We start from the raw sequence: 12,191 nt of genomic DNA, 5'->3' as shown, positions 1-12,191 counted from the left end.
GCCTTATAGTCCGGAAAATACGGTATGTTAGTGTTTACCAATTGTTCTTTGTTTGACAAATTTCACTTGAGCAAACCTTTTTCTAACATTTAACACTACAAAATAATAAGTATGTGCTATGATTCCTGCTGATATTGCATTGGACTAAAATCGGTCTCCGCCAATATCCGTATAGTATCAGAAGTGAAAAAATTGGATCGGGACCCTCCCAAACTAAGGCTTCTTCTGCATTCTTTGGCATTTCAGGGAATTATTAAATAACTTACTGCCAATGTGCAGGAAGTATTAGGAATGCAAACATACAAAAATAAAACACAGAAGCTGCGAGTACAATCACTAGAAAGATAATGCTAGGAGTCCTATCAGCTGCGCTAAGAGGACAGACGTGTCTCGATGCTATGAAGCAGAGATGTTAGCACCATGGTGATAAAGAGTGTACGAAAAGGGCGAATGGGGAGTAGATGGAGAGAGAAGAGACTGTGGTTAAAGCCATCCTGTGACAGTTGCAGAGATAATGGAAGATAAGACCAAGCGTGACCTTTGTCCAGCCAGTGCTTGACGTCAGCCTCCCTGGTGTAGATGGCCTCTCTGGCCTCGCTGCACATGTTGTGGATGTGGCTGCTCAGCTGCCAGGCCCGACTCAGATTGACCACGGCGCTCATGGTCAGCTGCTCCAGGCCTCGGCGCTCCTCCGCCAAGCGGATGGCGTGAGGGTTTTTCTGCGATAAAAAAATAAAAAAATAAATAAATCAGCACCTGGAATCAGGTCTTGGCGTAAACGATGCTCGTACCTGTCTGAGGCGGGCCATGGACTCGCTGGGGATGATCTCATTGCGGTTGAGGCGAGAGATGAAGCACAGGGCCTGGTACTGGTTCTGCCCTCTTTCCAGCTCGCCCAGGATTAGCGATTGGAATATTTTCACTTCCTGCCAAGAGAAGCCAGAGATGAGCAATAGCCGAAGTTCCCACGAGACATTTACATCAACATTGTTTGTACTTTGTCTAGTTGGTGAGCAATACCAGAACATCATGACAAAGAACAAGTATTGTTTTCAGCGGCTGTTTGTCGCCTGGGTGCTTTGTTTACGCAAAAACAACATACTGTATTTTCCGGACCATAGGGCACACCGGATTATAAGGCGCACTGCCGATGAGCGGGTCTATTCAGGTCTATTTTCATACAAAAGGCGCATTAAAGGAGTCATATTATTATAATTTTTTTTAATGTAAAACACTTCCTTGTGGTCTACATTAGTGTTTTTCAACCTTTTTTGAGCCAAGGCACATTTTTTGCGTTGAAAAAATGCAGAGGCACACCACCAGCAGAAATCACTAAATAACGAAACTCAGTTGACAGTAAAAAGTCGTTGTCGCAATTTTTGGATATGACTTTAAACCATAACCAACCAAGCATCACTATAGCTCTTGTCTCAAAGTAGGTGTACTGTATCAATATAGCTCTTGTCTCAAAGTAGGTGTATTGTCACCACCTGTCACATCACACCCTGACTTATTTTGTATTTTTTTGCTGTTTTCCTGTGTGTGGTGTTTTAGTTCTTGTCTTACGCTCCTATTTTTTTGGTGTTTTCCTGTAGCAGTTTCATGTCTTCCTTTGAGCGATATTTCCCGCATCTACTTTGTTTTAGCAATAAAGAATATTTCAGTTGTTTTTATCCTTCTTTGTGGGGACATCGTTGATTGTCATGTCATGTTCGAATGTACTTTGTGGACGCCGTCTTTGCTCCACAGTAAGTCTTTGCTGTCGTCCAGCATTCTGTTTTTGTTTACTTTGTAGCCAGTTAGGTTTTAGTTTCGTTCTGCATAGCCTTCCCTAAGCTACAATGCCTTTTCTTAGGGGCACTCACCTTTTGTTTATTTTTGGTTTAAGCATTAGATACGACGACAAACCCTTGTCGTCTCACACAACGTGTTCCCGACATCTACAAAGCAATTAATTCCCAGCTCCCATCTACTGATATGGAAGAGTATTACACGGTCACGCTGCCGAGCTCTACACAGCACCGACACTCAACATCGGCACATAATTTGCAGATTATAATTAGTGGTTGGCAAATAATATTTTTAACCCAAATATGTGAAATTACATCATCTCCCACGGCACACCAGACTGTATCTCACGGCACACTAGTGTGCCGTGGCACAGTGGTTGAAAAACACTGGTCTACATAACATGTAATGGTGGTTCTTTGGTCAAAATGTTGCATAGATGATGTTTTACAGATCATCTTCAAGCCGCTTTCTGACAGTCGCTTCAGGATGCGCCGTTTTGTGGGCGGTATTATTTACGTGGCTCACCTTTGACAGCGTCTTCTCCCCGTCATCTTTGTTGTAGCGGTGTAGCGTGCAAGGACGGGGGTGGAAGAAGTGTCAAAAGATGGCGCTAACTGTTTTAATGACATTCAGACTTTACTTCAATCAATAACGGAGCAGCATCTCCTCATCCGTGGCTCACTAGTGCAACAACAACGCCGGAAATGTGTCCCGTGAAAAAGCGTCCGACCGGAACTCTCTAATAACAAAAGTTCCTTGGGTGAATAATGTAAACTCACTACACCGGTATGTTTTAGCACTTTCATTGTGAGTTTACTGACAGATATAAGTAATAACTTTGCACTACTTTATATTAGAAATGGCAACAGCGGAGGGTGAATGTCCCATAACAAGATTACCTTATATACACACACCATAATAATACTCGTATGTTGAAGCACAGTACAATCTATCAAGGGTTGTGGCTTCATAGCTTACCGAAGTCAAACTAAAACATTTTTGATAGATTTTTGAGCGCCATGTGTAATGTTTTATATTGTCAATGGAACATATAACATTTTGGTGTTGTTTACTTGAGTCATATTGCAGTCTACACGTATCTCTTATGTGTGACTGCCATTTTCCTAAAAACTCAAAACCAGTGAAGTTGGCATGTTGTGTAAATGGTAAATACAAACAGAATACAATGATTTGCAAATCCTTTTCAACTTATATTCAATTGAATAGACTGCAAAGGCAAGAGCAAGAACAGCTTTTGCGGATCCAGCCCATCTTGATTTCCAATCTACGTTAGGGGTGCCCAAACATTTTGCCTCCAAGGGCCAAAGTGAAAATGTGGCTATGATTGTCACAAAAGTCATTATCTGCTAATGTTTGCCATTTCCAGGTGTTGTTCTATAGCCAGTTCCTCCTAGATAGTTCATTTCATCTCTTTCAACACGTGGGCGAAGCATGGCGACCGAGATGATCCTTTTCCATAGAGCGTCAAAAAGTCACAACTTTACCGTAGAGGTTCTTAAATTCAAACATAACTAGTTAGCCTGTAAGAAACATTATTACGATTAAAACAAATTGGCAGCCCAGTCATCAGAATTTTACCATAACATTTCACACCAAATTACTGCAAATTGAAAAACTGTACCAATGTTGAGTTGAGTTGAGTTGAGTTTATTTCGAACATGCAAGCATACAACATGATACATCACAATCTCCAGTTTCTCTTTTCAACATGTTCGAAAAGGAGGAGGAAGAAGCAGAGCTTATTTAATCCTACCCCTTTTCTTTTACATAACAGTTGCTAAAACTTTTGTTCACTTCCTGTTCTCAATTTATTCATAATATACTCCATAAGTAATCACAATAAAAATAAGTAAATAAATAATAATTGGTGAAGTAAGTTACATTTCATATGATGAGATAAGTAAGATTATTTTGAGAGTGAAAGAATGAAAGAATGGATGAATTAAATAAATTCAGAATGTTTATCATGGTTCTTCCTCTTTGTACTTTGTAAACACTTTAAGTTTGAAGAGTTTCTTGAAGTGGATCACATTAGTACATTGTTTGATGGCTTTGCTTAATCCATTCCATAATTTAATTCCACATACTGATATACTGAAGGTCTTAAGTGTTGTACGTGCGTACAAATGTTTTAAATTAAATTTTTCTATAAGATTATATTTCTCCTCTTTTGTTGAGAAGAACTGTTGTATATTCTTGGGTAGCAGGTTATAGTTTGCTTTGTGTATAATTTTAGCTGTTTGCAAATTCACTATGTCGTGGAATTTCAGTATCTTTGATTCAATAAATAAAGGGTTTGTATGTTCCCTATATCCAACATTATGTATTATTCTAACTGATCTTTTTTGTAACACCGTTAATGAATGAAGTGTACTTTTGTAATTATTTCCCCATATTTCTACACAGTAACTCAGATATGGTAACACTAGTGAGCAGTAGAGAATATGAAGTGATTTTTGGTCTAGAACATGTTTTGCTTTATTCATTATTGACGTGTTTCTTGCTACTTTATGTTGTATATTTTTTACGTGAGATTTCCAGTTCAATTTATCATCAATCATTATACCTAGAAATTTGGTTTCATTTACTCTTTCAATTTCTATTCCGTCTATTTGTATTTGTGTTTGACTTTCTCTTCTACTGTTACCAAATAGCATTATTTTAGTTTTACTGAGATTCAACAATAGTCTGTTTTTGTCAAACCATCTTTTTAATTTGTTAATTTCTTCTGTTATTATTTGTAGTATCTTCTGTGTGTTCTCTCCTGAACAAAACACTGTTGTATCATCCGCAAATAATACTAAATTTAAATCTTTTGTAACTTTACAAATGTCATTTATATAGAGATTGAATAATTTAGGTCCTAGTATTGATCCCTGAGGTACACCACAGGATATATTTAGCGTTGTAGACGTGTGTTCGCCTCGCTTCACGTATTGTTTCCTGTTCATTAGATAACTTCTTATCCAGTTTAAGACTAACCCTCTGATGCCATATCGTTCTAGTTTTTTGATTAAAATATTGTGATTAATTGTGTCAAATGCTTTAGTTAGATCCATAAAAACTGCTGCCGCACATTTTTTACTATCTATTGCATTGGTAATTTCTTCTGTAATTTCAATTAAAGCCATCGAAGTTGAACCATTAGCTCTATATCCATATTGGTTTTCTTCGAGTATTCTATTTTTATTTATGAAACTCTATGTTGTTTTTATGTTAAAATTCTGGTGACTGAGCTGACAGTTTTTAATCGTAGAATGTATAGCCATTTTTTTTTTTTTTTTTACAGTTCATGACGATAAATCAGACCAAATTAAGGCCCGGGGGCCGCATGCGGCCGTTGAGCTTTTCAATATGGCCCATCGGACAATCCCAAATCGATTTTTTTTAGATTTTTAAGATGGAAAGTGTAGCTGCCATTATGATGTGCAGTGATGTTTTGTAATGACCGTAAGTCTTGAACTATACAAAGTATTTCAATGGTTGGAATCTGCGCTTTTGCATGGTATACTAGTTACTATGGTGATCTAATTAGTTACTATGGTAATCTAAGTCACAGCAGCTCAGACGAGGCACCAAGCAGTGTGGGTGGGGAGCGTTTCCACAGAGTGTTTCCAGAGCGGCCAGCCTAAAATGTGGGTGTCAGGGACAGACGCGGAAGGAGATTTTTACAACAAAGTTCTAAAGCTTAGTGATATATCAGATCGTAGGTGGGAGTTTTTTACCCTTCACGTTCATATTTCGCTGTGTTTGTTGCATTTTTGCTCGATTGTAAAATATGTTGATGGAGAGAGGGTGTGACGTTCATATGTTGTCAATATTTAGTGTTTTATCGTTCATACTTAATATTGTAAATCCCACATTCTTTATTTTCATGTACATTTTGGGTGTCAATTAAATTCAATTAAATTCCGTTTTTTAAGGCGGTCTGTCGTTTTTAGCATTCAATCAGACATTATTGTGAGGTCTTGTATCAGTGATCCTAAAAATCAGATATACCGGCACTGGGACACATTTTTTCACAAAAGATGGTCCGATACTCTCCCGTGCTACAAAATGGGGAAAACATGCACTCTTCCTGTTTCACGAGGAACAGTAGAAGTAGGAGAATTGTGATAGTGGAGAATCCATGAAAGAAAAAAAAAAATCCTTGTTGCTGTTGGCAAGTATGCGAGAGATTTGGCGCCAAACCAAAGGCCATAAAGAGTCTGTTTGTGCAAAGGATGATGGGAAGCTCCAGCTAGGAGAGCAGACCTGTCCTATTCATCTGACATCTCCCCCCCCCATCCCCACCCTCCTACAGTTTTAGTCCTAGACCAGTGGTTCTTAAAGGCCTACTGAAACCCACTACTACCGACCACGCAGTCTGATAGTTTATATATCAATGATGAAATCTTAACATTGCAACACATGCCAATACGGCCGGGTTAGCTTACTAAAGTGCAATTTTAAATTTCGCGCGAAATATCCTGCTGAAACCGTCTCGGTATGATGACGCCTGCGCGTGACGTCACGGATTGTAGAGGACATTTTGGGACAGCATGGTGGCCAGCTATTAAGTCGTCTGTTTTCATCGCAAAATTCCACAGTATTCTGGACATCTGTGTTGGTGAATCTTTTGCAATGTGTTCAATGAACAATGGAGACAGCAAAGAAGAAAGCTGTAGGTGGGAAGCGGTGTATTGCGGCAGGTGTTGTGCCGTATAACGCACCCCCGCCGTAGAATACACCCCCTGACTGTTGTGCCGGATAACACAGCCGGTGTTTCATTGTTTACATTCCCGGAAGATGACAGTCAAGCTTTACCATTGGCCTGTGGAGAACTGGGACAACAGAGACTCTTACCAGGAGGACTTTGAGTTGGATGCGCAGACGCAGTACCGTAAGTACGCATGCAGCTGCGGCTTCCAAACATTTGATCGCTTGACCGTACGTGCGTGCCGCTATGTGCATGTCACGTACGTAACTTTGGGGACTTTGGGGAAATATATGTGCTGTATGAACTTTGGGGAGGTGAACGGTACTTTGGGCTGTGGGATTGAGTGTGTTGTGCAGGTGTTTGAGTTGTATTGGCGGGTTATATGGACGGGAGGGGGGAGGTGTTTGTTATGCGGGATTAATTTGTGGCATATTAAATATAAGCCTGGTTGTGTTGTGGCTAATAGAGTATATATATGTCTTGTGTTTATTTACTGTTTTAGTCATTCCCAGCTGAATATCAGGTCCCACCCGCCTCTCACAGCATCTTCCCTATCTGAATCGCTCCCACTGCCCTCTCGTCCTTCACTCTCACTTTTCTCATCCACGAATATTTCATCCTCGCTCAAATTAATGGGGAAATCGTCGCTTTCTCGGTCCGAATCGCTCTCGCTGCTGGTGGCCATGATTGTAAACAATGTGCAGATTTGAGGAGCTCCACAACCTGTGACGTCACGCTACTCGTCTGCTACTTCCGGTACAGGCAAGGCTTTTTTATCAGCGACCAAAAGTTGCGAACTTTATCGTCGATGTTCTCTACTAAATCCTTTCAGCAAAAATATGGCAATATCGCGAAATAATCAAGTATGACACATGGAATGGACCTGCTATCCCCGTTTAAATAAGAAAATCGCATTTCAGTAGGCCTTTAACTTTGTTGGAGGTACCGAACCCCACCAGTTTCATATGCGCATTCACCGAAGCCTTCTTTAGTGAAAAATAAAATGTGTTTTGTTTTTTTAATTCAAGACAAAGTTATGTTTTTTTTACTGGTGCACAAAATGAAGCGTGCATGAACATCACCTTGTTCAAAGAACAAAACCAACACATAAACTCACAACACATTACACACCTGCAAATCAGTGTGACTTCTGCTGTTGCCGTATCCATAATAAGCCGATAGGGAGAAGTTTTTATTTACACAATGAGTCGGGTGTGTCTAGACCTCTGCGGCGGAGGCTCCGCCGAACCCCTGAGGCCGACTAACCAAACCCCTCGGGTTCGATCGAACCCAGGTTAAGAACCACTGCCCAAGACAGACACCCCTCCCCAAAAAAACCCACCACTCCTCCGCTTTTCACACTGACATACGAAGCAAACAGGCTGCGCAGGAGAAGCTCCCCCACCTCCCCTCAAATAAACATCCCCCAGATAACCCTTAATGAGCTCTGCTCCCATTTCCTGCAAGCAAAACAAAAATGCAACCCCCACCCCGCCTTACAGAAAGCTTTTTTTTTTTGCTTCGCATGTTGCTCTTTATTTTTTCCCGTCTGTTGAAGCTGTCTGACAGGCACACAATAAGAGCAAACAGATATCACGTGACGCCATTTGACCTTTCGGGAGCAAATGACTCAGCAAATATTGCTGCAGGGGCTTTTTTGTGACATTACTCTCACAGGTCTGTGTGACATGTGGGAGACACACAGGAAGTACGAAGACACTTATTTGGATTGGAGCAACAGTGGGAGATATTGTTTTTACTTGTTGGATTAGTTGGAACAGGGATGTCAAACTTGTTTTCATTGAGGGCCACGTCACAGTTACGGCTGCCCCCAGAAGGCCGCATGTAACAGTGAATACTATAATTACCGTATTTTCCGGACTATAAGGCGCACCTAAAATCTTTTTTTCCCTCAAAACTCGACAGTGCGCCTTATAACCCGGTGCGCATAAAGTATGGAATAATTGTTGAAGCAATTTTATTTGGTACATGGTGTAATGATAAGTGTCACCAGTAGATGGCAGTCAAACAGAAGAGATACGTGTAGACTGCAATATGACTCAGGGAGAAAAAAAAAACATTTTATATGTTCCGTTGAAAATATAGAATATAGAGCATTCAAAAATCTATCAAAATGTTTTAGTACGACTTTGGTAGGCTATTAAGCCGCACTGCTTCATGTGATTCAACATATGGGGAATTTTTATCGTGTGAGTATAAGGTAAAACATTATCCGGCGGTTTGTTTCGCAAAATTATGCAAAAGCAACTTTTCTTACCTTCTGGTACCTGCTGATCTGTATTTGGGATCTGCATAAATCCTGAAAAATTGTGCGAGTCCGTCTTTGTAGTTCGTGCCGACACCGTAGTCGATAAGCTTCTTCTTTTTCTCTATCTTCTTGTTATGGGACATTCATCCTCCGCTTTTGCCATTTCTAATATAAAGTAGAGTAAAGTTTCTACTTATATCTCTCAGTAAACTCACCATGAAAGCGTTAAAACATACCGGTGTAGTGAGTATACATTATTCACCCAAAGAACTTTAGTTATTAGAGAGTTCTGGTCGGACGGTTTTTCACGGGACACATTCTCTTTTAATGCACCTTATAATCCGGTGCGCCTTATATATGAAAAAAGATAAAAATAGACCATTCAATGACAGTTCGCCTTATAGTCCGGTGCGCCCTATGGTCCAGAAAATACGGTATATAAGGATTCGCCTTATTCATTTCATTATTTATTTATTTTTACGGACACTGTAAAAAAATATCACGTGACTGGCAAAGCAGACTGTATCAGTTATTGTCCGCCATGTATGTCGCAGACTCAACGTCTACGTCCAGAGTATATCAAGTCACCAAAAAGGAATGGACAATGAATGTGAAGGCAAAAGAGTGAGGAGTGTCCTGACCGGATATCTAGATCCCTAGATTGATTGATGTAAAATGTTCTTTATCACATTGTGTACTTTTACATGTCCAATAAAGATTTGATTAATTTATAATGTCTCAGGTGTGATTCACTACAATAGGGCCTGAAAGCACACTGGATTCCAGTTAATTGAAATAACACAATACAGGATATTGTTCAGATAAGTTAAATTTAATTTAAGAACTTGCACACAAAGCAACACTAGAGGTGACTATGACGTGCGCATTTTCCGCGCATGCGTACTAGGTCGCGTGGCGCTGGCGGACGGAGGGGGCGGGGAGTCTTCAACGACCATTGTGTGTATGTGGACAAGGATAAGGTTAGGTGGGATTTACCTTGGATAACCTTAGCCGGCTTAGGCCATGTCTACAGTAAGTCGTTTAACCCTTTAAACAAATAATTATTTAGCCTAAGCCCCGTTTCAGCCACACTAAACCATCGTTTAAGGTCTCCCTCTTCAGATAATTTTTACACGGGTAAGTCCGCCGTCTATTTCTTGAATTTCCGGCACTTAACTTTGTATGGACTCATTGAAACTGATTTCGGAGAGGAAGTGACGCCAGAAAGACCGTGCCCCACACAGGAAGTGACGTCAGAAAGAACGCGCCACAGCCAGCTTCATAATAAAGCAATTTCGTAACTCGCAGCTAACCACTGGAAATATGGAGGCGAGTCATTCAGACATGCCCGTGTTTCTCCTTCTTCTACATGTACAGACACTTGTGGAAATCACACATGAATACCTTAAGTGAAAGCGATTGCAGCTATTTGGGATACAACACTTCTCAGACGGCAAGAGAACTTTCCAATGTCCAGGTCAGCTGTGATTCTACTTACCGAAAAACTTTGTCCATTTGTCGAAGGAAAGTCAACAAGAATGCGGGCTCCCATTGATGTGATAAAAAAAGGTAGCGTGTGCTTTGTATTACCTGGCCATCGAGGGAAGACTACGGAAAAAGGCGAATGCTTTTGGACTGGCAAAGCAGACTGTATCAGTTATTGTCCGCCATGTATGTCGCGGACTCAACGGCTATGTCCAGAGTATATAAAGTCACCAAAAACGAATGGACAATGAAGATGAAGGCAAAAGAGTGAGGAGTGTCCTGACCAGATATCTAGATCCCTAGTTTGATTGTTGTCAAATGTTCTTTGTCACATTGATGTCTCAAGTGTGATTCAATACAATAGGGCCCCACAGCGCACTGGATTCCAGTTAATTGAAATTCCACACCACTGGATATTGTTCAGATAAGTTACATTTAAGAACTTGCACACAAAGCAACACTGGAGGTGACTATGACGTGCGCATTTTCCGCGCATGCGTACTAGGTCGCGTTGCACCGCATACTTGCCAACCCTCACAAATTTTCCGAGAGACTCCCGAATTTCAGTGCCTCGCCCGAAAATCTCCCGGCACAACCATTCTCCCGAATTTTTACCTATTTCCAGCCGGACTTAAGGCACGCCCCCTCCAGGTCCGTGCGGACCTGAGTGAGGACAGCCTGTCGTCACGTCCGCTTGGCCAACCAAAAAGTAACCACAGAATACTATACCGTATAGTGTTCTGTGGTTTACGTTGTATTGCGCACCCTGACGGCAAGTGTGGGAGTCGGTTCTGAAGTATGAAGTAAAGAGACATACCTTCGTCACCTCGCCTGGTTATTGACTCCAACCCAGAATATTACACTGCCCATACCTACGTTCCTTCAAAGGCTGTGCTACTGGCTGCAAAGCATTGCACTTTCAAATACAACAATGAGTAGAGAGGAGTGTTATGTGTGTATATGTGTAAATAAATAAACACTGAAATTCAAGTATTTATTTTATTTATATGTATATATATATATATATATATATATATATATATATATATATAAAATACATATATACATATATAGCTAGAATTCACTGAAAGTCAAGTATTTATTTTATTTAATGTATACAGGTATATATATATATATATATATATATATATATATATATATATATATATAAGAAATACTTGAATTTCAGTTCATTCTAGCTATAAATATACTCCTCCCCCCTTAACCTCGCCCCCCGGCCTCGCCCACCTCAACCCCCCCAATCTCCCGAATTTGGAGGTCTCAAGGTTGGCAAGTATGTTGCACTGACTGACGGAGGGCGGGAGGGAGTCTTAAACGACCATTGATTGTGTGTGTCTAAGGTTAGGTGGGATTTACCATAGTGTAAACGGGGCCTTAGGAAAGACACTTTTAAACGGTCTAAATCCTAGTATCACGGTTAAACCTTGGCTAACAGACCTCGAATACACTATTGTAGGACCTTGGGGACTTATTTTAAACACAGTGCTAAGTAACTTTTTAGCAGGAATGAATCGAAAAAGTAATGGTCCAGAGTATTTTAGTCATGCTATCCAAACCAAGAAGTGACCTGCTACAAAACAAACAAACCCAACTCAGCTATGAGTTTTTCTGTTGTATTTGTCTTTTTTTCCCCCGTTGGAATCCCAAAGGAATCATGCTTCATTTTTGTCAGAGCGCAAGCAGTGTCTTTGTTACAACTTACTCTTCTGAATACTACTTTTATTGAAGTACGCAAGTGATGAATGAACAGAGTCACCCAATAAGATGTAAAGAGAAAAAAAAAGGTCAACAGAGATAACAGCGAGAATGCCATTTGCCCGCAACTTTAAGACCTCCCGTATTGTACACACATGGTTCTACACTGGGACTGTGTGCATGTGTGTGTGTGTGTGTGTGTGTGTGTGT

General features: G+C 40.5%; 1 protein-coding gene across 1 annotated transcript in view; it reads right to left on the bottom strand.

The window, feature by feature from the left end:
• oafa (OAF homolog a (Drosophila)) overlaps window positions 1-12,191 on the bottom strand; it is a 63,737-nt gene that overhangs the window by 8,338 nt on the left and 43,208 nt on the right. The window contains exons 2-3 of the mRNA XM_061972106.1: window positions 792-926; window positions 539-719 (exon numbers count right to left, since the gene is read on the bottom strand). Coding sequence (XP_061828090.1) covers window positions 539-719; window positions 792-926 — 316 coding nt within the window. The remainder of the gene's footprint in view (window positions 1-538; window positions 720-791; window positions 927-12,191) is intronic.

The sequence above is a fragment of the Nerophis lumbriciformis genome, linkage group LG17 (genome assembly GCF_033978685.3).
Source record: "Nerophis lumbriciformis linkage group LG17, RoL_Nlum_v2.1, whole genome shotgun sequence".
Taxonomy (NCBI): domain Eukaryota; kingdom Metazoa; phylum Chordata; class Actinopteri; order Syngnathiformes; family Syngnathidae; genus Nerophis; species Nerophis lumbriciformis.
The sequence above is the reverse complement of the archived record's forward strand: the minus strand, read 5'-3'. Positions and strand labels throughout refer to the sequence as shown.